Raw genomic sequence first — 27698 nt, 5'->3', positions numbered from 1 at the left:
ATCAAATTAATTTAGAAAATTAGGAATATGTATAAATGAATTTTAGAAAGTTTTTTACTTCTTAAGTATTATATTTATTGATTAGAAAATGATTCTCATATACATATATTATAAACGTACACATTTGAATAATAAATAAGATAAAGGTTAGAAAAGTGTGTGGAAAAAAAAAAATTGCTAAGTCTATTTAAACATTTAAAATTTGCCGGCAGAAAGTTTGATATTGCGCTGTCTTGTGTGAGCAAACGAAACTAAAAACCGCGCTAAATTAAAAACCAAGTAGAGAAAATTGTTGACATACAACATAGTTTTTCTTTCTGAAAATAAAACAATAAGTTTATCAAAAAAACTTTTTTTATTTGTTTTTTTATCGAAGAATTTTATTACAACTAATGTGACGTTTTATATACTATCAATGTGACAGTATTTTATCGTGCCATATAAAGATTCATTTTTTAAAAATGGATTAAACTACTATTAATTAAAGTGCGCTTATCTTCATAGTTTGATAATTGTTACAATGATAAGAATGTTCATCACATATACTTAAATTTAATTGAATGAATTTTTTTTTCATGTTTAAAAAAAAGACTTTCATTATTTCAGTCACACTGTTATTTTTCAATTTGAGCGTCAACAGAAATCGAACACACTTGTTCAGTTTTTTGTTTTTAACACGTTTTTTTCCGTCTAGCAGGTAAAACGCGATAAATACTGCAAACGAAAATTGCTTATCAATTATAAAAGAATTTACAAGCGTCATCCATTCTGTTTTGCATCATGAATTCCATTTTCTATAGTTTTTATCGTCTTTATTGGTTCTCCATCGTTTCGTGGAATATCAAGTTGTTGAAGCTCGTGTTGTTTTTTATTCTTCTTAGGTTTCAGTTTCTTCTCTTTCCTGTTTTAATAATAAATAATTAATATGGAAAATTCTAGAAATAATTTTTATAATTAAAAAAAAACAACTACATACAATCCAAACAGTTCTCCATCCTCTATTGTTTCTGGTAATTGCTTATTAAGCGTTTCAGGCAGTAATAGTGATACTAAGCCACCAGCAAGTGCACATGCTCCAAAAATAACAAGGGGAAATGGAGTCCATATTTCAGCCTGAAAATATAACAAATAAGCATTAAAATATTTTTCAAAATATATATCGAGAATAATTCATTAAAAGTGATGATACAAAATTATGAAAAACGAAATCATCATAAAAAATGGCTTAGTATGCTGAAATAGAGATAAGAAACCAGTATTTAGGTTTATAAATTTATAGCCATGAATGACTTAATACTTTTTAATACATATTAACTACCGATTAATTTTTTTATTTTACTTTAACGATATGTTTTATGGGTCAGTTTCATTTTTTAAATCTTCACACATTTTTAATCTTAGATGATTTTTATATCTCATATATTGACACATTGACAAAACCAGAACATTATAATATTGAATAAATTATATCTCTACAATGTATGACATCATTTAAAGTAATTTAATAATCAGATCATCACATGATATTTTTTAAATATCAAACAATATGATATTGCCATAATGATTAAACCACTTTATTTGAAGAAAAAAAGGACTTACCAAATGATTGATGTAAGGTGCAACGACCCCACCTATTCTAGCGAAAGTTGAACAAGCACCAAGGCCAACATTCCTGACGACGGTAGGAAATTGTTCTGCAGTAAAAATATATATTCCTCCGTATGAGGATGTTATCGCCAATTTTCCGATCATTGCAAGTACTGTGAGTCCCCAGGGGTGACCTTGGGTAAATAAAAAAATTAACAATTGAAACAATCACGCTTGAAAGCGCAATAACAATCTAACATACCCGCTGGAACCAATAATGTGCCAAGTAGACAAATGCCAGACACAATCATACAGCCACAAAGAATTATTTTTCTACCCCATCGGTCCAAGGATAAAAGAAGAAACGTGTATGCAGGTACTTCTACAGCTCCTAGGATTAAAAAATTAATGTAATCATTTCCACCTAAATTATTTACGTTCCAAGAAAGGCCATAATATGTTCCACTATTTACAAGCCTGAAATAATTTGATTGATCGTGTTAATAACATTATTTTAATTAGAAATTTGACGAAAATAATTGAAATTAAAATTTTACTTACCAATTGAAGAATAAGAGAATACTCTTTTTTCTTAAATTAGGAGAGCGGAATAAATCGAATAAAGTAGCCCTATTATTATTAGAATTGCATTCTGTAGTTTCATGAAGAAGACAGTCTAATGTTTCTCGTGGAATATCGATGCCATTTTCTTTTGCAGCTTTTTGCAATAAATTTTTCGCTTCTTCATGTTTACCTTTTGTTAAAAGCCAACGAGCAGATTCGGGAATGAACCTTCATAAAAATATCATCAATTAAATTCATTAATTATATTTTTATAATGATCAATTATTTCAATAATAATGATAAAATAAAAATGCAGCATTACACTAACGATTCATTAAATAAAGAAATTCACACCTACTTCCAGTAAAAAAGAAAGACAAAACTCGGTATGGTGATAGCAATTTGCAAGTATCGCCAGTCAGTAATAAAATAAGCAAATGCAGCGGTTAGTATATAACCAGTTGTGAAGAATAGTTGACAGCCTACACCTGCATTTGATCTTTTCTTTGGACCAACCATTTCAAGAGCTAAAAAAGTTAAAAATAATTTATTTTAATTTATTATCAAATCAAAAATCCCTGAATATCTTAAAAGAGAAAACCATCGAATAATTTGACTTATTAGATCTAAAGAGGCTAAATTTTCTTTAAGTATAATTTCATATTTTCTTTAATTTTTATACTTATACACAAAGCTCCATTCTAATGAATACTAATTTATTCTACCAAGATAAAACGCTTACTATTTTTAGCTTCATTTTTGTTGTGCATAAAAATTTTTGAATATCTTTTCAATATTATAAAATACGAGAAAATATTCATTTTTGCACGGACAGTTCTTCATTAATTTATGTGCTAAAAAGAGAAATTATTAAATGATTTTTCTTTTACTAATAAAAATATGAATTGTAATAATAGTTTACCGATAACATATGCAACCAAAAACACTCCACTGGTAGTTGAACCTACAATTAACCTGAAGATAACATAGGAAATGTATTCAGGTGCAATACTAACAAGAATTCCTCCTGCTAATTGAATAATTAAAGACCAAAAGAAAATTGGTCTACGTCCGAATTTATCTGATAAGCTTCCAAAGATGATTGATCCCAGCATCACGCCAACCATGAAAAGTGAATCTCCTACGGCTCTTAGCTGTGCTCTATCGCATACTAAATTCCACTGAAATCAAATGATTAGTTATCGGTCAATCGCTAAATAGTGAAACCACTTATCACTTGACTAATAAACATATTTTTATCCATTTTTCCTATCAATAGCTTTCACTCGAAGTCTATTCATTTTTTTTTTCTCGAGATAAACATGTATTTTTGGTTTTGTATTCTAGCATACCAACTATATTATTATGCCTTGAATAACTGATGGATAATTATCCTATCATAATTTATACATACCTGAGAGGTAGTTGTACTTTTGTAAACGCTAGTGTCGTAGACGAATTCTTCACAGGTTATAAACTCGTCGGTTGAGATCCTTGTTGTGTTATCGCTGCTTTGGACATCTTCTCTACCTTCATCATTTGTGGAGACATATATTTCTGACAGATTCGCTCTTCTTTTACATTGTGACAGCCCACCAATCTTTTCATCGTAGGGATAACTCGCATTCATTATCTTTGGATCCAAATAAAATGTTGCATTCTTACTATCCTCCCAAGGCAATATACACCTGTAAAATTATTTTCATTTCAGTCCAAACATCAATTTTAAATAGAATATAATTTAGATCGATATCATTATATCTATGAAGGAATTTATTTTTGATAAATTCCTTAATGACTATTTCGAGAAAGTGGAATTTCAAAATTCTTTTCTTTTTCTATGAATTTTAGCAAAGAACAATTCAAGAATTTTTGAAAGGCCTTTGAACTTTCTTAAGTACAATAGTTTTGTTTCATCATCAGTGATTCATCCCTACAAATGACTTCTTGACAATTACTATTTATCGGTATTTCAACGAATCCATTAGGGAAATTTAGCAATCCCTTCATAGAAAGTATAAAGGTGGGAATGTGAACAATTGTTTCTTACCTGGAATTCATCTTAGCACCCAAAAATACTCCACCCATTTTATGGAAAGCACAAATAATAGCAGGAAGACATAGAAGTAAATAAATCCTTCTTTGATACCTTCCAAATTCTCCCATTCGCAATATCACGTCGTCATAAGCCATTTTTATTATTTGTTACGTTTTTAAACTGTCAAAAATATGTGTTTTTTATATTAAAAATCACCCTTTGGCATCGAATCTTTAAAAGTTACTGAAAAGATGCAAGTCACACTTTTATCTCCAGCCGATTTCACTAGTATATCTGAAATCAAAAGAAAAAATATAAAATTAATTTTCTCATTTAAATAAAAAATATTTTATAATAAACATAAAATAATTAATGTAATTAATTTCTCTATTATTAGATGAAATATGAAAATATTTATCACTTTGAATGTTGCAATATTCCAGATGATAATAAAAAACATGAAATGAATGCATTCAACACAAACGATTTTGAAATTTAATAAGTACATCTGGGGAATTGAAATAAATTGGTTTGATTGATACTTCATTGATTTTAAAATTGAAATCAATTTATCTTAATGTTTGATAAAGTAATAAGATTTATACATAAATATTGAATAAAATAAATGAAAATAAAATGATAAAATAATAATTTTGATAAATATGGAAGATATTTAATCACCTTATAAAAATTAATTCCACTCAGATAGAAGATTATACTAACAAATTATCCAATTTACTAGGTCGTGATTCTCACACGAAGTTTGAGACCCAACTAACGAACAATTCTCGGATTGGGACCATCACGACCGGCTTGGAAGACTCGATATGAGGGCGAGGAAGTAAGAGTGAGAGTGTTGGGGTGTAGCAACGACTTTACTCGTCTGGTTAGTTCTATTCTGTCTTCTTTTATTGTCTATCTCTTTGCATTCCCTCCATTTCTACTTACTGATGGCCCGTGTGTCTCGACAGGTGAAGAGGACGCGGAGGACGACGACCAAGAAGTCGAAGAAGAGGAGGAGAAGGAGGAGGAGGATCTTAGGAGGTTGGGCAAATTATTAATGTGCATAGTAGCAGCAGCAACGTTGAGCTGCGTGGCAAAGAATTATTAAAAGCCTACTCTCTCTCTCTGCACTCTCTTTTTTATTTCCACCATCTAACTTCTGTTTTATTTTGAATGTTTTCATTTTTTAGCTGATGTTAAAAAATCGGCTTTTTCATTCTATAGCTGCCTTAAACGTCAGACAGTTAAAGAAATTTTTTTTTCTATAAAAATTCCACCGAGTTTATCCCCTTTTAGATGACCAGCCACATGAGTCCATATAACGAAGGCTATTTGTGAACTGCTAGTGCATAAGAAAAGGGTACAGATGGAGAGACGAGAAGGGTGAGGATTACTTGGTAGTTCCCACAGCGAGAAAAATTCTCAACTGGTTTCTCTCCAACCCAAAAAAAATCCATACGAAGAAGTACCTCAGTCTCGAGGACCAAAAAGCCACTCTTGCTTCAACATCAGCTTCACCGAGACTCGGTCGCTGTACATCTGAATAAATTAAATCTATTTTCTACTCTACTATTGCATCCATGAATGGCACGATGATTCACATTTCGACACCGTCATTTCCAACTTTGAAAACTATTTTTTAAATCAACACAAGTGTATTAAATTTAACTTGAACATTCATAAAAATCGGTGGGGAAAGGGTAATTCTTTGAAGCATCCCCATTGGTCGAATATCATACGATCATCGCACTATAGGACCGTAGCCTTGGTGGAAACACTCCCCTGACCTTCATTAAATACAGTAGCTGAAGATAAACTACAAATTATCGTTGACTACAATAAAACGAAAATAAGGCAGACAAGTTTTTGTACTAAGTACTGCATCAGTTGGCAATTATTATCGTTGTGTCGTTACCCAAGGCGCCGGCAGGCCGTTTCGTCGTCCCAGCTAATGTGAACAAGATCGTGCTTGATTATTAAGAGGCAATGAAATTCTGATGCCTTTGGCGTCAAGTCTACATGTGCTGATGAGGCATTCAAATATTTCTCTTTTATGTTATTAAATCAATAAAATATTTACATACTAATTGTGTTTTAAATAACCTAAAGTTTCTATTTATATCTTGCACATACTTGTACAAAATTTTTATTTGCATTTTTGCGAAATTTCATTACTCCAATAATTTTAAAGCCTGATAAAATACTGACTGGGAAATAATTCTTTTTAAACATTTCTAATTTATAGAATCACTTTGATGTTTCACATTATTAAATCAGCTGAAAAATGACTCCAAATATATTAACGACACGAGAAAAACATGTGCTTCAAAGCTGAATATAACTGAGACACGCGCCTTTCCAACATTTGTCTCATTTTAATGTAGATAACGACGATTAGGGGCAATAAAAAAGCCAAATTTACTTTTAATCTTTTAAAGGCAATGCGCCAATGGTCAATGAACGAGTTGAGAATTTAAATGGAATTTAAAAGGAAGACCACATGTATCGTCGTGATATATATGGCATTGATGCTTTACTGATCAACACGCGTGAGAATCTGGATCCACTGAACGGCATTCCAAAGTCTTGTTATAAATTCAATACAGCTGATATTTTTCTAAACGATAATACATCGATTGAATTTTTAACCACTACTCACCTACTTAAAAAAATTTTCACAGACGATCAACTAGAGAAGAAGAAAAAAAACTATCTCTAAATGATTTACGACCCTGAAGTGATGGTTCAGTTGGTGTGTAAACGCGAAATTGTACCAACTATAATGAAAGCACCAGACGACCTGAAACGACCTACCCGGGCTATGCAAGAGGCATGAAACGACTAAAACTTTATCCCCATATGATACATGCGCAGTTTGATAATGTTAGTAGTTCACACTTTCTATATACATCCGTTTTATATTTCTATATCAATCACATTCTTACTATCACTACTTTGAATTTTACCGGATATTTCAAAAAATGATAGTCTATGCCTTTATAGTCATTACTCTTATGCTAAATTCCTAGGTCAGCCACGTGATTGTGATTAAAATAAACATTAATCAACGATTGGATGATCAATTTTTTGCAAAGTTATTTCAATTTAATGCTATGCTAATTTTCGTTGATTTAAATTAGAGACTAAGTAATATTCAGAGTTAGCTAATGATATAGATTGTCAATTAGCATAATAATGGTAATCTTTACATTAGAGAACAATAAGATGATTTGTATAAATAACATTTCTAAGACGCACTTCCAACAAGCATTTTACTCGATTTCAGGAATGTATGAAAATGATCTTTGTTCCTATTTTAATTATTTTTAGGTTTCTAAATTGACTTAATTATTGTGAAAAATGAATTACACATTTCTTTCTGAACAGTGGCAAACTAAGTAACTAAAGATCATTAAATGCGAATTTATTCATTAAATAATTCATATTCTAACTACTTTTCTATTAATAGCAATTGACCATTCATTCGACTTTTTATGCTGAGAGATTAAAAATCCAAATGCTTCCTGGATTCTTCAAAGTACTTATTCAATCATTAACAGAAATATTTTTTTATATTCAATACAGAAAACTATTATCAGACCATTTTCCAAATTATTGGTTATTACTTTTTTTCAATTATATAATTGGCCCATCTGTAATCACTCAAAACTACAGAGACATAGTAAATAATAGTAATTACACAGTTACACTAGTAAATCATAAGCAAATAAAAGAGATTCCTGATAAAGTAGTTACTATTTCCAAGGAAAAAAAATTATGATAAAAAATTGCATACATAACTTTATAGATGGAAATATACACTAGACTGTTTTAATCTTGAAAAATATAGCAATTAAAAGACCTAATTACATAGAGTTGACTGAATTTAAAAGATTGTATTGAATTTTGCTGTTTTTTTTATGATTTAGATTTACATGATAATCTTAATAAAAAAAAGATAGACTAACTTATCATTTTATAACTCATTCATACATATAAACTTTGATAACGTCATTATATCATAGACAATTTTTACTATTTTAGCATATACAAACATTCTACAATCATATTTAATTGACAAAAATAAATTCAAAGTTATTTATTTAATTATAAAAACATGACTCCAAGACTTGCATAATAATAAAGTTGATAAAATGTGACATTTATTGTTTATCACAGCAATAAAACTATTTAATATAATTCGAAAAAATGTCATGTGAACATATTTCTACCATTGGTTTATTCGATTTTTCTATAAATAATTCTTACTTGTGATGCATTTACATAATAAGATCTCATGTGGTAATGACCTGTTTGAATGAAATTATAAAAAATTAATCAAGTTGCATATTTTTTCTACATAGTATCAATTGAAAGTCTGAACAGATACAAGAAAATAACTACATAATAAATTAAACAAATTATTGCCTTGTAACATAAATGTCTAAACGGTTTATAAACTTGGTTAATATTTAAATAGATGGTTTCAATAAGAGAATAGGAATTAATTGGCAAAACTTCTTTCGTAACTGGATAATTTATAATCGTCTATACTAACATAAAGGATCAATAACATTTTAATATTATCAATATTTAATATACCTTTTTTTGAAGCTCATTATGATTATTATTGATATGTATTTATATTAGACTATTGTTTAGTCATATTAATTGAAAATTAAAATCAATAACTGGACAACATTGTACCTCTTCTCCAATTCTAAAACAATGGAGCAAGACAATTGATCATTTTCCGACAGAACCGTTTTGCCAAGCGACCTGGATCAAATAACTTCAATATTATGTCATGAAGTCAGCAATTACATGTTGTAATGTTAGTATAATTTCCATACAAGGTGTGTTAAGGACAATTTACCATTTAGATGCACGCACGCGCAATATTCTTGACTTAGGACCCACTGTGATCATTACACCATGATCAGGTGAGTATTTTGATTATCATCAAGGGCACAATTATATTTAAATCTTGTTTTCCCTGATTAAATATACTATTTGTGTTATTTGTGTAATGCTTAATCTTTGTGTATTTGATGATGAAGCTAAATGATATAAAGGAGGCGGCAATTATCCAAATTCAGAAATAAAACAGACAGTTTGATGAATGAGGCCGACATTTAAACCCGACCTTAAGCATGTACACGTGGTTGCTTTCAATCCAATACTCTGCTTGGATGCTTTTCAATGTTTACAAATAAATGAGATTTCATCAGATATTGACAATAAAGTGCTGTTGAAGTTCAATTTTTCCATTATTCAATGTATTTATAGATGATTGATGACATAATGTAGAATTTTTAGCAATTATTTCACTATAACCTATTGTTTTTTAGTATTAAATATTTTTTTTGTTATCGTTGAATAAATTATTTAGCATGAAATGAATATATTTGCATACATACCTAAAGTTTCGGCACTCTTTATATTTGTCTTTAGGTTATTAATGTTAAAATACGCTGATCATATCACATTTTTTTGGTGTTACATAGGCAGTTTAATGGTTACTTTAGTAAAAAAATATATCAATATTAAAAATATTAAAAAGAGTGCGTCCGTAAATAAAAAAGATTCAAAAATGAACTTTGTTTTAACCACAAACAGAAACAATAGCAATACGACTGCTTGTAGAGTACCGGGTACTCAAAATCAGACAAGTCGACCGGTGGTTGGTCGACTAGCGACGCTTATCGATTCTCGTCGAAGACGCCCGAAAATAGTCGACCGTTAGCCGAAGTTGAGGCTCAAATCGTGGGTGTATATGGAGTGTGGGGTTCAGTGAATTGTGTGGTACGAAGACAGTGGTCGTCAAATTCATTTGGATTCAATTGGACAGCTATAAGAATCACTAAGCAATTGACAAATTAATTTAAATTAAGTTTAAAAAGTTGCTTGTGACAGTCGCCGATCTCAAAGAAGGAACAGACTCGTGTCTATTGAACAGGTCTGTGGTTTCTATTCCGTCCCTGCTATAAAATCGACGGCTGTTGGCAGGATACGAAAGAAAAACTTCAGATCTTAGAGATTAGACAGGTTCTTGAGTGGAGTGCAAGTTCTACTTCAAGACTACATTGACGTGAGACGATAGTCTCTCAATGGAATGATGCTGCTGATTCATTTTTATTGGGCGTGAAACAGTAGTTATTGATAAAAATCACGTTGACCTGCGTTGATTGTATATTAAATGTATTTTCCTAGACGTATGTACGTGCCACTTTATTTTTCAATCAATTTTTAGGCTTCTAGACATCTTTTCTACTCACGAAATATTCATACACATTTTTTATACTTATTTAAATCTATAACCTTTTTCACAGTCTTTTGATACTCTGACCCCTATTTTCGATAACGCCCCTTGTTTTTCATCGATATCTTGAGTTATTGACCCAAATTTGTTGCATTTTTGACTGAATCTTCATTATGATTCCAATTATTGACATTTCTTTAGAAGATGAAGAGGTTAGGGTCGAGATAGTATAACGTCAGATATCTTTTCTCTCACTCTGATATCAATTTTTAAATTCTCATGTGTGTTAATCTGTTATGATCAATTTTTCAGGTACTTCTAACAGAAAAATTCAATAACTGTCACAATGGCCATGTCTCAAACTCCTGGTAATTTAATTTTCACATTATTCATAAGTATTAAATTATTTCAATAGAATAATTTTTTAAACTATTCTCTGATTATTAGATCCAAAATTAATGAGGAAGTTTACTTAAAGTGTTATTATTTATTTTTAGGTCTGGACCCTTGGGTGATTCAACCCCGTGAGAGATTACATTATAAAGAACAATTTGAGTCTCTTAAGCCGAATGGAGGAGTGGTTACTGGAGAGCAAGCTAAAGGGTTTCTTTTAAGATCTCAATTACCGCCCGCTATACTTGGACAAATATGGTATGATTACATTCAATGTGTTTAATATAAACAGTAATTTGAGTAATCATCAGAATCAATCTTGTGGTAATTCAATACCGTTGTAAATAAGTTTAAATTTAGTTGAGAGTGAAAAATAAAAAAAAAAACGAATGTATTATTAATGTGACACATAATTTGAATCTATTATTGTATTTTTATTTGAATAGTCTCATTTACTCAAGTGTAATATAACACAGATTATTATTCATTTTATCTCGGAAAACTATTAATTTAAATATTTTATTATTAGCTAAAAGTATCAAGGTTAACGATCAATAGTAAACCGTCTTGGATATTATGATTTCAATATCGATTTAAAAATTTTATTTCTTACAGGGCATTATCAGATACAGATGGAGATGGAAAAATGGATGTCAATGAATTTAGTATCGCATGTAAATTGATTCACTTGAAATTAAAAGGGTTAGAAGTACCAAAAAGTTTGCCACCACAGCTTGTTCAAAGTTTAAAAGTTCCTCTGCCAGGTAAATTTATTTATAATTACTTTTATTCTGGATATTTAAAGACATAAAGTTGTTATTAGAAAGAAAATCAAAAATCATTTTAAAATATTTTATTTAAAGGTGTTGGAGGAGTAGTAGCTCCCAATGTAGCTGGTATACCAAATGTCGCAAATGGTGGAGTTCCAATTCAACCGCCAGTGCAAGCAGCAGTAGTAGATCCTTTAGTAAATCTTGGTACTGGTATTCCACCACAACCCCTCGCAGCACAGCCACTTGCTGCTCAGCCTCTTGTTGCACAGCCACTTATTCCAGGGGTTCCAGCATCACCAGTGCCTCTTGCAGGGCAGACAGTTCCATTAGTGAGCCCTATACCACCACCAATTCAAATACCTCCTGGTAAGAGAATATAGTAAGAAACATAGTTGACTGATAATTAATATCTTTAGAATCACTGCAAGAATATATCATGCTAATAATTATGAATCTAGAAACTTAGATAAGATTCTATAATAGTTCTGCACCTGTGATGAAACTAGATTTCCTCAATATGCTAATTTATATTCGCATGACACAAAACAGCCTCACAACAAAGTAGGGAGAATATGGGTACTAGTGGTATGCTTGGAAAAACTAATACACGGTCAAAACCACCTGCTCGACCTGCACCACCCTTTATGGGTATGTGATTAATCTATACTCTCGTTAAATTTTGTTTTGGATACATTATTTGCTTTCGCACCCATTTTTTATGGCTTCAACGCTATACTAATCAATTTTTCTCACATTTTACTTAACAAAATGAAGTAAACTAATCTGAAATAATTATTGTGTGATACTTTGAAAGAAATATATTTTTAACAAATACTTTTAACTATTTGTTATCTCTTCATTTCTTTCATTGTAAAATTTTTTGGTACTACATTTTATTGTGTTTATAAATAATATTTTGCACTGTGTGAAATAAAATGGCATATTCTTTTGTGCTACACAAAGGAAATGTAAGTACTGTCACGAGCACTGCCAACGTTGGAGGACCACCACAAAGACCTGCACCACCTGGTAGTATCGGTATGTCATCAGTCTTAATACTGAGCATGCTGTTACTACGGCCATTAATTTGTGTCATTGATTTTCAATCTATCAAAAAATTTTTATTCATAATTTATTGTACTGCAATTTTTTAATTGATTTTAAATATTTTAATTGGATGTTTCATTATTTTTTCTAGCTTTTTTAATATGTTAAAAGATTCACAAAAAACATTAAGAATTAATTATTTTTTGTTTTTCTAGGTACAGGATTTGTGTCTCCAGTTGGTGTTGTCCCTCCAGCAAAGCCGGCGCCGCCATCATTTCCAAATAGTCCATCCGGAACAATAACTACAACTCCAATGGTTCAGCCTTTACCAGTCGCGTCAACAATGGGTGTAGCTCGAGTAGCACCAATAGCACCACTTAATACTAATCCAGCGCCTATAGCAGCTTTTGGAATGGCTCAACCTGGTGCACCATTAATTCAGCCTATTCCACCAGTTGGAATAATGCAACAAATGCCGCCAGTAGTTCCAACAATTCCTCAAGTACCAGTTAATGGAAGTATTCCTACTGTGCAGCCATTAGCGCAAGTAAACGTAGCAAACGGAGCAACAATTCACACTCCAGTATCGACAAATACACCCTTAAGTACAACTGCAAGACCGCCTAGCATTGATCGTGTTGGGTCTATTGATTCTCAACATTCTCAGCATTCGCAACACTCTCAACATAGCCAACATTCTGTTGGCTCTCCACAGGCAGTTGATTGGGCAGTTCCTCATCCAACGAAATTAAAATATACGCAATTGTTTAACACTTGGGACAGAACAAGGTCTGGATTTTTGTCAGGGCCACAGGCAAGGAATATAATGGTTCAATCACAGTTGCCTCAGCCAATTCTTGCTCAAATATGGGCTCTAGCTGATATGGACTCAGATGGAAAGCTTGGGTGTGAAGAGTTCGTTCTTGCAATGCATCTTTGTGACATGGCGAAAGCTGGAGAGAAGATTCCCACACCTTTGCCACCAGATCTGATTCCGCCAACTTTCCGAAGGCAGCGTCAAAGTAGTGTGTCTTCCCAGGGTCTACCTGAAACGGCGGACCCATCTGCCGGCATGCCCCAGTCTTCCTTTGAAGATAAGAGAAAAGAAAATTATGAAAAAGGGCAAGCTGAATTAGAGCGAAGGCGTAAAGCACTTTTAGAAGTTCAGAGAAAAGAGCAAGAAGAACGCGAACGTAAGGAACGAGAAGAAGCTGAGAAGCAAGAAAAGATAAGACTTGAACAGGAACGACGTCGACAGGCTGAAATTGAAAAACAGTTGATAAGACAACGAGAAATTGAACAGGAAAAAGAGGAGCAGCGTAAAAGAGCACAAGAGCAAAGGGAAGCTGCAAGAAAAGAAATGGAAAGACAACGACAACTTGAATGGGAAAATCAAAAGTCTCAAGAACTTCAAGCTCAACGTCAAAAAGAACAGGATATTTTACTTAAACTTAAAGCAAAAAATCAGACGTTAAGTATTGAGCTTGGATCACTTAACGACAGAGTAAAGGAGCTTTCACAGAAGATTTGTGATACTAGAGTTGGCGTGTCCGGCGTGAAGACTACGATTGATGGTATGAGATCTACGAGAGATGCTCAACTTCAAGAAATGGCTGCTTTAAAAAATAAATTGCGTGAACAAAATCAACGATTATTGGCTTTGAGTCAGGAGAAGGCTAAGATTGATGCTAAAAATAAATTGAATGCAGCTCAGGACGCTGCTGGACAAGAAGCTATAAAAATGGCATTTGCTAATAAACAAATAACTTTAAAACAAATGAGGGATAAAATTGCTGACCTTCAACAACAGATTACTGAAAAAATGACAGATATTGAAAATAATAATGGACAGCTAGAAGAAATTAGATCTCGAATGAAAAATTTAATGACTGATTGCAAAAATATTTATAGTATTTTTGATAATAAAAAAATGAAAATTCTAGAGTTAAGATCGAAAGTTGAGACTACTGGTGGAGTTGATTATACAAATGCAGCATGGGCTGAAGATGCATGGGGTTCAACTGATCAAACAAATATTAATGAAGATGATTGGCCTGTCGATAATGCTCCAGCAACAAATATCAATGAGCAGCCTTTGGGCGTTAAAAAATATCGAGCTTTATATGAGTTTGTTGCTAGAAATGATGAAGAAATATCATTCCAACCAGGTGACATTATTTTAGTGCCTCCGGTACAGAATCAAGAGCCTGGATGGATGGCTGGAGAGATTCGAGGACATACTGGCTGGTTTCCGGAGTCGTATGTTGAACCTGTGGATACAGGAACTGATGATGGAAAGACATTTATCACTCAGGATAGCGTAGAAAAGAGACCGTTAGAGGAAATAGCGGAAGTACCGGAAAATATCTCGGATGCTGGATCTCTAGGTGGTGAAGCTACAGTACCTGTAGAGCCCGTAACCAGTACTAATACAACAACCGCAAATGTAACAGAAGCTTCTGAGTCAACCAAAGAATATTATGTGGCTCTTTATCAGTATTCGTCCGTGGAACCAGATGATCTTAGCTTTAATGAAGGAGAAATTATTACTGTAACTAAAAAAGGTGGTGACTGGTGGACTGGAACTATTGGAGATCGAAGTGGATATTTCCCTTCGAATTATGTTGAAAAATGTGAACCAAATATTAATCAAGTGAGTTTTCAAGTGAAGTTGATATTTTATTTAAATAAATCATTTTTATTTATGTTTTTAAAAATATTCTAGGTTGCTGCAACGACTGTAGAGTCAATTGAATCAGCAGCAATAACTGAAGTCACTCAAGACACTCCTGTAAGTAATAATTTACATTAACATCTAAATAACTCTTCCGATTGAATATTTGATTAAATCTTATTAATTGGTTTAAATAATAACATACTGATACAGTAATGAAAGTATTAAATTTGCTGTGTAACTAAACTAGGCAACTACCAATTCTAATTTTAATAACTATTTAAAAGTCAAACACCTGATCCTAAGCTAGATGTAGATTAAGCTTAGATTTATTTGTTCAGCAAACTGAAAAAACTGCAGAACAGTTAGAGGATGAAAGAGCTGCCGCTGAAGATCGAGCTGAGTTACCAGATTTTACACAAATGGCATCTCAACAGGTAATGAAATCGCAAATTATTTGGCTTATTAATGTAACTGTGATATTTAAATGTTCTATTTATCGTACTTTGATAAATGAAACAATTCCAAGATTAAAAAAATAATACAGATATAAATAACTTTTTATGGTATCGAGTATAATTGAAAGACAGAAATTATTGTCACGGTAGTAAATTAGTTAGAATGCATGAAATTAATATACAATCGTGGCGATGAATTAATTAATAATAAAACATTTACGCGAGTATTGATCTTACGTCGAAGCACTAATTGAATGTGCTGGATATTCCAATTCATTCTTTTGGATGCTGCTGTTATTGGACTCTTGTCATCGACATTCTTCATAAACCAATTGTTTGCTGATGCAGTACTACAAGGTATCTTTATTGGACGACTCAATCAATTTTACTGGCTTCCGTATGAACACTCTCGCTTTTCTAAAGTGCTTGCTGTCGTGATCTCACTCTTATAGTTGTATTATTAGTCACATTTTACAGCATACTTTGTATTCACAAAAGAAACTTAATCAACAACATGGATTTATATCAAACGATCAATACTATAATTAAATCCCATTTCTATGCACGATAGATGAGATTGAAGAACTTTAGATTATTTGATTTACTTGATTTTATATTCATTTTTATATACTTAATCTAATATATCACGTCTTATTCAGAGTCGTGGAAGGAAACCCGAGATTGTACAAGTAATTGCTCCTTATCAAGCAACAAGTGGAGAGCAACTTGATTTGCAGAGAGGACAACTAATTATGATTCGTAAGAAAACTGATTCTGGCTGGTGGGAAGGCGAATTGCAGGTTTGTTTTTTTATTATAAAATTCTTCATAATTTATTAATTTAAATCTTGAAATGATTTTTAATTCATTTAAATTATTGTAGGCTCGAGGCAAAAAGCGACAAATAGGATGGTTCCCTGCGTCCTATGTGAAACCTCTTACAAGTAGCAGTAATAGAAGCACCCCTATCTCTCATGGTTATCAAGACTCTCCAACGGACCCCAATGCTGGTAAGTACTTGCTTTTTACCGTAGAAAAATTGGAGTGGAGCTGTCAAAGAGAGTGGATTTAATGTTTTTGTTTGAAGTCAAGAATCAAAACTTTTAGTTGTAACAAAAATAGAGATATTTCAAATTGAAAGTTCTTTTTTTCTTTTACTAGAACGAGTAATGGCATTGTACCCACATCAAGCTCAAAACGATGACGAACTGAGTTTCGAGAAAGGAGCTGTGATAACAGTCATTTCAAAGCAAGAAGAATCATGGTGGAAAGGTGAACTTAACGGCGTTGTGGGCATATTTCCTAGCAACTACGTAACACCTATGTGTGAGTAAAGTTCAGGAATTTAAGCATCCAAGCAGATGAAAAGAATCTCATGGGTAATAGGTGGACGGACGAGCGTCTTTAAGACGTGATGTAGATTAACAATCTATAAAAAAATTAACTATTTAAATAGTAAACTGAGAAAACAACCGAGGAAGAGTTAATGCTTATCCACTTGCTTCTTTATCGTAGTTATTTATACTTGTATGATTATAATTATTGTTATTGTTCTTTTGATTACAATATTATTTGTTTGATTTGTGTACTTTTGTCTGCTTGTCCGTCCATTCTTTCGGGCTCGATGAAATTTTTTCGCTTTGTGATTCAGCTGAAATACAGTGTGAATATTTTTTTAAACAAATATTCCAATTATATTTATAGTATTTTTTTGTATTTGCTCTTTTGTTATTTATGATTGTTTTCGTATTGTTTTGTCCATTTGGACATTCACTAATTGATGTCTTTCGCATCTGCTTAACACGCAGCCTAAGGATAGCAGCGGAGAATCTACACGAGTTACAAAAATTGTACTACAATAGTACAATAAAACAAAAAAATCTAGAAGTCAACTCCTTCGGTTAAAGGGGATTATTACTACAACGACAAAAATTCATCGGCCAATAAGACGTATTTTATTTAATACGTGTGGAAAAAAAAAACAATAAGGAATCGATGAAAATTGCCATAAGTCAAATTCATTTCATTCATTAGAATCTCTTTAACTCATTTTGAAATTAGCTTTTTATGATATCTTCTATAATCATTTTTTTTTAATTCTTTTTAAGAATCTCTCAGAATGACGTTTATGCAGATTTTTAAAATTTTTTTTTTGTTTTATTTTATTGGCCTGACAATAATTTCAAGTTTGATTCTTCCAATTATTATTTTATATTTATTCATATCTTCTTTTTGAATACTTCCTTGTTTGTTTTCTTAGTTCGTCAGGCCTAAGTAATTGATAGAAATTATTCTATGATAAGTATTAGATAAATCTCTGAATCGTTGAATAATAGTTATGAATGATGTTAAAAACATTTTATTTATTATGTCATCTATGTGCGCATATGAAAGATTAAATCTATAAATGAAATATATCGATCATGTTTATTGATATATTTTTGCGCATATATATATTTTTTTTTTTTGTTTTTATAATTATTACGCGATATTTTCGCGTCTTTATGTTGTTATTTATTCAAATTATGTCAGATTTATATCCGAAAGAGTGGAAAAAATCATTGTTCGCTTTATCTAAATAAGTATTATACTATCAGGAAGATATGTTATACAAGAATAAACATAAGCGCGTTAGAAAAAATTAGTAAAAAATATGCCGTTTGTCGGGATATATAATTATATACACTAATGAGACTTGTCAATATGCCTATCAAATTGATGCTCGTAGATAATAAAAGAAGAAATAATACAAAAAATTAAATTTAAAAAAGCATATATATATATATATAAATATATTATATATACGTGAACCGCGTTACCTTTGTTCTTCTTTCCTAAAGTAATAATGTTATTATTGAAGAAGCTATACGTATTGTTTGTTTGTCTTGTATTATCGTTGGAATTCAATAAATATCGCCGCATGGCAAATGGTTACTGCGTCATATGTAAAACATATTGGATATTGAATATTGAAAAATGATCGTAATTGTTAAAATGTGAACAAAAAGTATACTACTGTATGGGATAATTATATACAAACATAACAATCTAAAATTATTGAATATAATTATTGGTCATAATTATATCAAACAATTGTCTCGTAATAATTTGTTCACATTTCTCCCACTTGTATACAATATCAGTGTACCACCTTGGTGCAGATACACATGCATATAGATCATATCATATATCACCTGCATTGATAAAAAAAAAAAAATTACAATCTCGCACATGACGAATTCGAATAAAGTATCTATCTGTTGCAAAATTAATCTTGTCTTTGTCAATTTCGTATTTTTTATTGTTTTTTCTATAAAAAATTATTTCAAATTATATTTTTACGTTTAATAGTTTGTGTCCTTATACAAAAAAGTATTTTACCCATCAAAATTGATTAAATAAAATTTTTAATAAGAAAAATATTTATAAATTAATTAAATGTTTTATTTTGTAAACATTTTATTAAAATATAAATACAAAATTATCAAAATCAAGATGAAGTTTGAATAAAAAAAAAATAGATTTTCAAGTGCTCTTCCTCGGTGAATTGTGCGAGTGACCCGATTCTATATTGGTAAGTGAGGATAATATCTTGAACATGAAGAATTGGTAAAGATGTTTCATTTTGTGTGCAGCTGATATGTCAAGGATTGACAACTATGCTATTTCTATGCTGGATCCTATGGAGAGGAAGCGGCAGGAATATATCAAGGAGCTTATTTCGACAGAAGAAGCATATATCAATGATATGATACTTGTGCATGAAGTAAGATCTTTAAAATTAAATCTTTTCATTTACATTCCTTATAAAAAAAATAAACTAAAATTTTCGTACTTTATTCTATTCTAGGTGTTTGAAAAACCATTACTTCAAAGCTTGGTGTTAACAGTAGATGAAGTCGAGAGAATATTCGTCAATTGGAGAGATATAATAGCGTGCAATGACAATTTTTTAAGGTAATCAATTTAAGAATATACAATAAAATATTCTGTGTATTATTTACAATTTATTTGTTATTTACAGGACCTTGAGAATAAGAAGAGATAATAGTGAAGATGGTGTAGTACGAATGATTGGAGATATTTTATGTGAAAATGTAAGCTTAACAAAATTATTTGATCTTATAAATCTTAAATAATGTAATTGATACAAAATATTAATGTTATAGATTCCTAGAATGTCAGCCTATGTGCGATTTTGTAGCTGTCAAATATCAGCTGCAGTCTATCTTCAAAGTTTAACCGAAAATTGTCCAGAATTTGTAGCAGTAGCACAAGCATGTCAACAAGATCCTAGGACCAAAGGAATGCCACTGAGTTCGTTCCTTATTAAACCCATGCAACGAATAACTAAATATCCACTTCTTATCGGAAAGATTTTTGAACACACTCCAACTGACCATCCAGATCGATTATATCTTCAGGAAGCTTTAGCAAAAGCAGAAGAGTTTTGTACTCAAGTAAATGAAGGTGTCAGAGAGAAGGAGAATAGTGATAGATTAGAGTGGTTGCAAACTCATGTAGCATGCAATGAAAATATTCTTGAAGAAAAGCTCGTATTTAATTCATTAACAAACTCCGCCGGTCCTAGAAAATTACTTCACTACGGTATTCTTCATAAGGTTAGAACAATATTTTTATTCTTACCGTTAACTTTTATCTTTATATTATAATTTATAAATATAATTCTACTTCAGGCAAAAAGTGGCAAAGAACTAGTTGCATTTCTTACCAACGATTTTCTATTATTTGCTCAACCTGTAAAAACTTTGCCGGCCGGTCAACAATTTTCATTTGAAAGGAATGAAAATAATAGATTTAAATTATATAGAAAGGTAATAAAAATAATTTCTTTTCTATTTATTTTTATTTTATTTTAATTCAATTTATAACTCCATAGCCAATATTTTTAAACGAATTATCCATGATTGGAGATTCTGAACCCAATGGAAATGTCATATCAATTACTTCTGATGCATCGAGAACGTTAGGTCTTCGTGATTCCACTAAAAGACCAATTATTCTGTTAACTCCATCTGCAAGTGAACGTTCTTTGTGGGTCAAAAAAATTCGAGAAGCAAAAAAACAATTCGTTAAAAATGAAAAGAATCATTTACAACGTCAGCGATCAAGTAAGTGTCTCATAATGAACGGGTTTAGTCTAATTTATGTATTCATTGATCAATATTTTTTTTAATCATTCAAAAATATCGCTAAATAAGAAAAATCACCGTTGTCTTAATGTTTGTAATAATGTGTTTGCAATTGTGCATAAAACAGGACAAGCGCAATTTAGCTCTTGTGGTCGCATCCTCGTTACAGTTCTTCAGGGCAGCAGCCTCAAAGCGCCAGTTGGTAAGCCTGATGCATGGCTTTATTGAAAAATTATTATATAAAAGAATTTGCTTTGCTTTAAATGCTTTGCTTGATACTCTTTGGTTTGCTTTATTTTCATGTCACTGATACGATAATTATCAATTATTTTTAACTATTTTTTTGTTCCTTTAACAAATGCATAATTTTTCATTACTCACTTTACATCTTATTATTTAAATTTTTTTGTTCAATACTTTATGATTATTTTTTTAATTTAAAATTTATTTCACTTCAAAATGCACTGCATTACTTTACTAACCCGAGTGTGGCATGATTGTAGTTCGCAGGAAACCTCCAGAAGGACGACTATATTTAGTTGTTGTAGAAGCTGAAGATTTAATCTTGACAAAAAGAGGTAAAAAATCTTGGGGATTGAGGAACTATTATTATTATAAAATAATGAATAGCATTTTCATCTTTTCATTTTTTATCTTTACATAGTAGACTTTAATTTTTGTAGCTCTGTTGCACGCTGCAACTAACGTAGTTAGTGCATTCTTTATAATAATTTGGAATAGTAATAGAAAATTATTTCTTCTATTTTATTTAATTCAATTAATAATAATTAAATTAATAATCTTTAGGTAAATGCAATGTATTTTGTAATGTATCCATGGGATCACAGGAAGAGAGAACCAGAGTTGTTTCTGGTACCAATTGTCCTCTTTGGGATACTTCTATGCAGTTTTTAGTTAAAGACCTCCATGAAGATACTCTTTGTATTACAGTTTTTGATAAAGGATATTATACTCCTGATGGTAAATTTCATTTAATAATTTATATTTATTTTAATCTAATGTATGTAAAGACTCTTGAAAATAATTATTTAAAATATAATTAAATATTAATATAATTATAATAAAACATTGACAGATTTTCTGGGTCGTGCAGAAGTAAGAGTCTCAGACATAATGAGAGATTGTAAGGATTCTTGTGGACCAATTCAGAAGAGAATAAAATTACGAGAAGTAAATTCCGGTGAAGTAATTTTAAAACTTGATTTACGGCTATTTGGTAGCTAACAATTAGACTTTATTGGACTAATAGATATTTCGTAAGAGTTTAGTTTTTGAATAATTAAGAATCTCAAAAGTATTAATTAATAAGGCAGCAGGGAGATTGCATTTATAAGGTAAATAATAATCAATCGTCATGAACAATTTACAATTTTTTACTTTAATATTTTTCAATATGATTACATTATCTATTTATTTCTTCAAATGCTGTCGAATGTGATAGCTTAATATAATAAATAAATATTAATAATATAATAATACAATGATAGGCATGAAGTTATGATAATCTTTTGCTATATAAACTTCGTGGGATGACAAATATCAACGAATTTAATATAAATTTATTTATATATCTAGTCGCAATATACATGTATGATTTAGAAGTATATATAAAGCGAAAAGATATACAATATATAAAATAATTATAATTAATACAGTAATGATAATCACTTGATTATCCAAAGTTCGTACGTAAGCAAATACTATCTTTAAATTCAATTATTAATTTAGTGAATCTAAATAGATACTATTGCGTACGTACAAAATTAAACATTCCACTAAATATATATATGTATATATATTAATCAGAATACATATATTATTATTGATGATAAACTGTTATTTATAATATATAAATGATAAGATCGTATATAATTAAAGAAGAAACTTTTCAGTTAACCTTTCTTGGTTCTGGATTTTTGTTATTTACAAAAATAATCAAATTGGCAGAATTAATAAGAGTTAACGGTTTAAATAAAAAAAATATTGTTATGACTATTTTCAACGATTTAAAATTTTTTCTTTAATTATCGAATATTTTTCATTTAAAATCAACCAAAGTGGAGAGATCATATATTCACTTATTTCTTAACAGTATTTTTGTTTCAAATTAAGTTTCATGTAGATGTTTATCAGTCAAAAAGTGAACAAATATTTTATAAACAAATAAATTTTTTTTGTGAACAGTTTAAATAATTTTTCTAATTATTTTTATGTTGATAACTGTTGTCAACTAAAGTGTTATAGTTGTCTTCCAACTCGCGGTTTTTCAATCATTGTAGCATCTACCTCTTTATCACTTGGCATTTCTTCAGAATCTGATGGAAATTCAAAAATAGGTTTAAATCCTCCGAATAATTGAGGTTTGAAGTTCTCTGAATCAAATGCACTTGGGCTTGATTCCACATCATCATGTTCTTCGTTTTTTTCTGTGCTTACTGGATTTATGTTGCTTTCATTAACAGTTTTTTTATCATCTGAATCGTTTTGTTCATCGATTTTGTCGATTCTATCATCTGCATTTGGTTTCGATATATACGGACCTCCTGTTACTACACTCCAGCCATTTTTTGAGGGCATCTCAGCACTCATACTGGCTATAAAAGGAGCCATAAAACTTTGCGGTGACGGTGCAGAACTTGAAGAACTTGAAGGCTGCTGTGAAGGAAGTAAAACTGGATTTCTTTCGTATTGTTCATTTGGCCGATGTAGAGGAGCTCGCATTGTTGGAGTGTAAACATAAGCAATCGGAGTTACTGCTGATACTGATGATGAAGGTGATGAAGCCGATCCAGAAGAAGATGATGAATCAGGGAAAAGTTGAAGAGTTGCAGAAATAATGTTAGGTTTCATGGCATAAGGCAAATGATCCTGAATATATGGAATAATATTAACACTTGCATCTTTTTCTTGATGGTTTTGTTGATGATTCAAATATAATTTCTCGTGAAACGATCCTTCTTCCATCTGTTGATCACTTTCATCTGGAACTAACAGTGGAGTTTCCTGGCCTTGATTGATAAATAAGGAAGCGTCCGGTTTTTCTAAGGGATAGGGAAAGTCTGAAGCCAACCGAACTGGCGGAGGCGTTGACATTTCTTCGTTTTCTGCAGTTTCTTGTTGTGATAAAGTATCCGGAGGTAATGGTCTCTGTGGTCCGTGTATTCCTACTACTACACTTTCATCAAGAGGCCTTTCTTTATCATTGTTAGTCGTATCTGGATGAATATCTAATGATCCTTTTACAGGATATACTACATAAACTGGTGGCTCATCAACTCTTCGATTAACATCTCCTTTATTTTCATTTTCATTCGAGTCATTCTTATTTTCGATTTCACCTTCTCGATGCACACCATGTTGCTGAATCATTTGAAGAGTTGCTACGCTTGAATTTCCATTTTTTCGTTTAGGAAATAAAGGAGTTTTTGGTGGCATAGCTGGAGTCTCTGCTGACAACTTCTCCAAGTCTTCATCATTTAACCTTGACTTTATTAATTGATTATTGACCGTACCTAATCGATTACGTTCATCAATGTCATACTGAAGTTTTCCGTCTGGATTCACACCATTTCTCCGATATGGAATAATTTCTTTATGAACTGGAGCATTATCGGTAGCTTGAACGTGAGGTTCCGAAGCAACAAGTGCGGCAGGAGTAGGTAATCTCAGAGAATGAGTTGACGTTGGTGAAAAAGGTGGTGGATTCAATCTCATGAGATGATCTATTGGCGGAGGAAGTTTCAAAGGTCCTCGGTGATGAGCAGGAGGTAAAGGACCACTGGGTGGTCTTGCTGGTCCTCTAGGTGGATATCTTGGAGGACTAGGAACAATCTTCGTTCCAATCACTTCACTTCCTCGACGTTGAGAAGTTTGAACGTTGGGTCTGAACTGAGGTAAAATATTAGGAAGATTTACATCTATTGGAGGTGGACGAATTTTATATCCGTTACCACTTGGCGGCATTGGTAGACGTTGAATCCTTGATGGCACTTCCGAAGGTCTTCCTGGATGATAATGATGATGTGGTGAATAGTAATTAAGGGGAGGACGCTGACCAGGCTTTAATGGTCTAGGTCCATCTTTTGCTGGAGGCGTCAAAACTTCAGATAACGTCATAGAAGTGTCTATTGCAGGAGAGACTGTAGACGATGGAGGTAATAAAGTTTGGACATACTCAGATGTAGACGGTTCAGTGGGAAATACTATTCTATTACCACTGACCACATTAATCTTCTCATCTTTCACTATTTCTGGAATATTTTGTGGTTTCTCTTGAGTGTCAGGGTTAAACCACCAATTTATTCCATGCTCTTCAGGAAGGCTAAATGGTTCAGGAGGAATATTTGAATGAGAATGCATTGAATCAATATGTGGTTGATGTCCGAATGGTAAATTTTCAGGTTGTATTGATTCTGGAGGACCCATCGGTCTCATAACTCCGACATCTGGGTAAGGTGATTCCGGAATAGCACTTCCGTGAGCGTAATAAGAACCTTGAACATTTTGTCTGTTGCCTAAGACAAACGATATTGTATCTTGATCGGGAGGCACAATGACATTGCTCGAACTTTCAACAGGCATGTTTGAATAATTTGGTAAAGAAAATGAATTGCTTGGCACAATGAGGTAATTATCATTTTTAATATGAGGATTAAGATTCAGATGACCATTACTGTGACCATTAATTTCTTCTTGTTGATTTACAGGATTTTTTTCTATGATATTATCTGAATTTCGTATAACATCTGTATTTAAACTCACTGAGATTTTTGATGAAGGAGTGGATGTTGTTTTAGGAGCTGGAGTAGTAGTAGTAGTTGTTGTAGTAGAAGTAGTAGTTCTTGGAGTTTGTGTAGTAGTTGTAGAAGTCATAATTGTGCTTGGAATTGTAGAAGTGCCGGAAGCTGGTTCTACAACTATAAATTCATCATAACTATCATCATACTCAGTAATAAGAGGATTTGATGATTCATGATGTACTAGATCTGTCCTGCGGTCTGGAATTTGTATCTTTTCTATCGGAAGTATCGCTTCTTCTTCATAATCAACATCATACCGATCAATCTTCGGTTTCCAGGTTGTTACTTTTACTGTAGTAGTCTCAATCGTTGAAGGTTTCGTGCTTGGAGGCGTGTTTTTCGTCGTACGCATTGTGGTAGTTGTTGTTGGAGCTACAGTAGTTGTTGTAGTTCTCATAGTTGTAGTAGTGGTTGGTGTAGTAGTTGTCCTCATAGTCGTACTTCTGGGAATAAAAGGTTTTCGTGTCATCGAATAAGATTGTGAAGTAGATGCTTTTCCTCCAGAGTAATGAAAGTTGTTGTAATTTATAATATATCCTTTGTGTCCTGATCCTCCTTGAACCTTTGTATTGGCGTAAGAGCTCGAAATAAGCGGGTATTTATCACTCGTATATTTTTCATGATTAGAATAACGCACAGGTAAATTGAGGAAGTCGTGAAAGCTTGGAGAATAAGGATTAATTTCATTAGGTTGTTGATCCTCGTCTTCTAGTGATATTGATCCTTGGGGCTTTGAGATATTATCATCTTCATCAGCACTATTCTCCTCTTCATTTTCCATCTGCCTGTCGTCTTCCTCATCATATGAACCGGTATAATTGAGTACCGAGAGTGGTGGAGCCTTATCAAAGTCAATTTGCCCGGTAACGGGATCTTTTTCCAAAGAGAACGGTTGCCCGCCGTTGAAGGCAAAGGGAACCACGTTTACGACTTTATAACGCATCGAAGAATTACTTGCATCCGGATGTGCTCTTTGATTGTCCAAATGACCACCCATTAGAGATTCTCCTCTGACTAGTGAACCGCTCATAAAAGTCATCGTAAAGATGACCAAATACTTCAGGTATCTTGACTCCATAATTCTGAAAAACGTTCGCTTTTTATTGTAACTTGTTTTTACAGCATTTTAAGAGAGAAAAATAAAGAAAACATGTCAAGACATGGAAACCCTATTTGGTGATTCAAATTCTCTATCTACTAGAACTTTCATTAATTTCTTTTAATATTTTTTGTAAGGATTAATAGAACGTGACTCAAGAATTTTCAATAGCCTTATCATCTGGTCCTAAAGTAGGTCGATGACTCAGGTCAGGTTCTAAAGTCATTCATTTTTTTAGGGAATCTCTTAAGGACAATTTAATTAAATATAACCTTGACATTATTCTTGAAATTATGACGATGCTATAAAAAAAACTTAATTTGCCTTTTTCACCTTAAAATATTTAATATCAAACATAATGATAAGCAAATGTCATTCAACTTCAAAAATATTTAAATAAAATTAAACATGCTATTATGATTAAAAAAAATAAAATATATAATTACCTGATTTTAATTAAAGCTATCTCCAAGTAAATAAATAATCAATGTCTTCTTGATTAATTAAATAAATAATTAAAAAATTATAAACTTTCTGGAAAGCATCCTTAAGATGCTTTAAACTCGATCAATGTTAGAATAAAAATCGAAATTGAAGCTGGAAATACTAGAAATACTACACGTCCTTGACAAGACCCGGAACACAACTGAAGAACTCGAGGAGTTCGAGCAATGAATTCTTAGTTGCTTTCGACCTGGTGAGAGGGAGAGCAAACAAGAAGTAGGAGGCGGAAAATGTGAAAAAGAGTAAGAAGATGAAGAAGATTTGATGGCAGAAAAAGAAAGAATGGGTGTGGATATTTAGCTACTCAGTAATATAAAGGAAGAG

General features: G+C 31.7%; 3 protein-coding genes across 15 annotated transcripts; 1 reads left to right on the top strand and 2 right to left on the bottom strand.

Annotated features, from left to right (window-relative positions):
- Positions 1-131: 131 nt before the first annotated feature.
- On the bottom strand, positions 132-9877 carry Orct (Organic cation transporter). Of its 4 annotated transcripts, none has more exons than XM_035085477.1 (10): positions 9613-9877; positions 4202-4483; positions 3566-3839; positions 3074-3332; positions 2510-2678; positions 2149-2379; positions 1850-2064; positions 1600-1781; positions 977-1113; positions 132-901 (listed from the first exon to the last, which is right to left on the bottom strand). In XM_035085477.1, the coding sequence occupies exons 2-10, from the start codon at positions 4342-4344 to the stop codon at positions 760-762; spliced, it is 1752 nt and encodes a 583-aa protein (XP_034941368.1). In that variant the 5' UTR covers positions 4345-4483; positions 9613-9877; the 3' UTR covers positions 132-759. The 4 variants fall into 4 exon arrangements, with proteins under 4 accessions (XP_034941368.1, XP_034941371.1, XP_034941369.1 ...); XM_035085480.1 differs by lacking the exon at positions 9613-9877 and adding an exon at positions 6852-6985; XM_035085478.1 differs by lacking the exon at positions 9613-9877 and adding an exon at positions 4871-6258.
- Positions 9872-22961, top strand: Dap160 (dynamin associated protein 160). Of its 10 annotated transcripts, XM_035085475.1 has the most exons (24): positions 9872-10411; positions 10767-10822; positions 10952-11105; positions 11463-11611; positions 11711-11986; positions 12170-12268; positions 12584-12658; positions 12883-15320; positions 15393-15458; positions 15683-15778; positions 16148-16156; positions 16459-16599; positions 16682-16808; positions 16960-17124; positions 19434-19564; positions 19649-19755; positions 19823-19895; positions 19968-20420; positions 20496-20633; positions 20699-20930; positions 21079-21153; positions 21455-21529; positions 21759-21932; positions 22048-22961. In XM_035085475.1, the coding sequence occupies exons 2-24, from the start codon at positions 10801-10803 to the stop codon at positions 22194-22196; spliced, it is 5424 nt and encodes a 1807-aa protein (XP_034941366.1). In that variant the 5' UTR covers positions 9872-10411; positions 10767-10800; the 3' UTR covers positions 22197-22961. The 10 variants fall into 10 exon arrangements, with proteins under 10 accessions (XP_034941366.1, XP_034941358.1, XP_034941362.1 ...); XM_035085467.1 differs by lacking the exon at positions 21079-21153; XM_035085466.1 differs by lacking the exon at positions 21455-21529 and having other exon boundaries at positions 9875-10151.
- On the bottom strand, positions 22931-27326 carry LOC118068233 (uncharacterized). The gene is made up of 2 exons (XM_035085476.1): positions 27317-27326; positions 22931-26853 (listed from the first exon to the last, which is right to left on the bottom strand). The coding sequence occupies exon 2, from the start codon at positions 26847-26849 to the stop codon at positions 23211-23213; it is 3639 nt and encodes a 1212-aa protein (XP_034941367.1). The 5' UTR covers positions 26850-26853; positions 27317-27326; the 3' UTR covers positions 22931-23210.
- Positions 27327-27698: the final 372 nt, after the last annotated feature.

The sequence above is a fragment of the Chelonus insularis genome, unplaced genomic scaffold, assembly GCF_013357705.1.
Source record: "Chelonus insularis isolate UGA/USDA-ARS -01 unplaced genomic scaffold, ASM1335770v1 contig_399_pilon, whole genome shotgun sequence".
NCBI classification, from domain to species: domain Eukaryota; kingdom Metazoa; phylum Arthropoda; class Insecta; order Hymenoptera; family Braconidae; genus Chelonus; species Chelonus insularis.
This window is presented reverse-complemented; position numbering and strand designations above follow the sequence as displayed.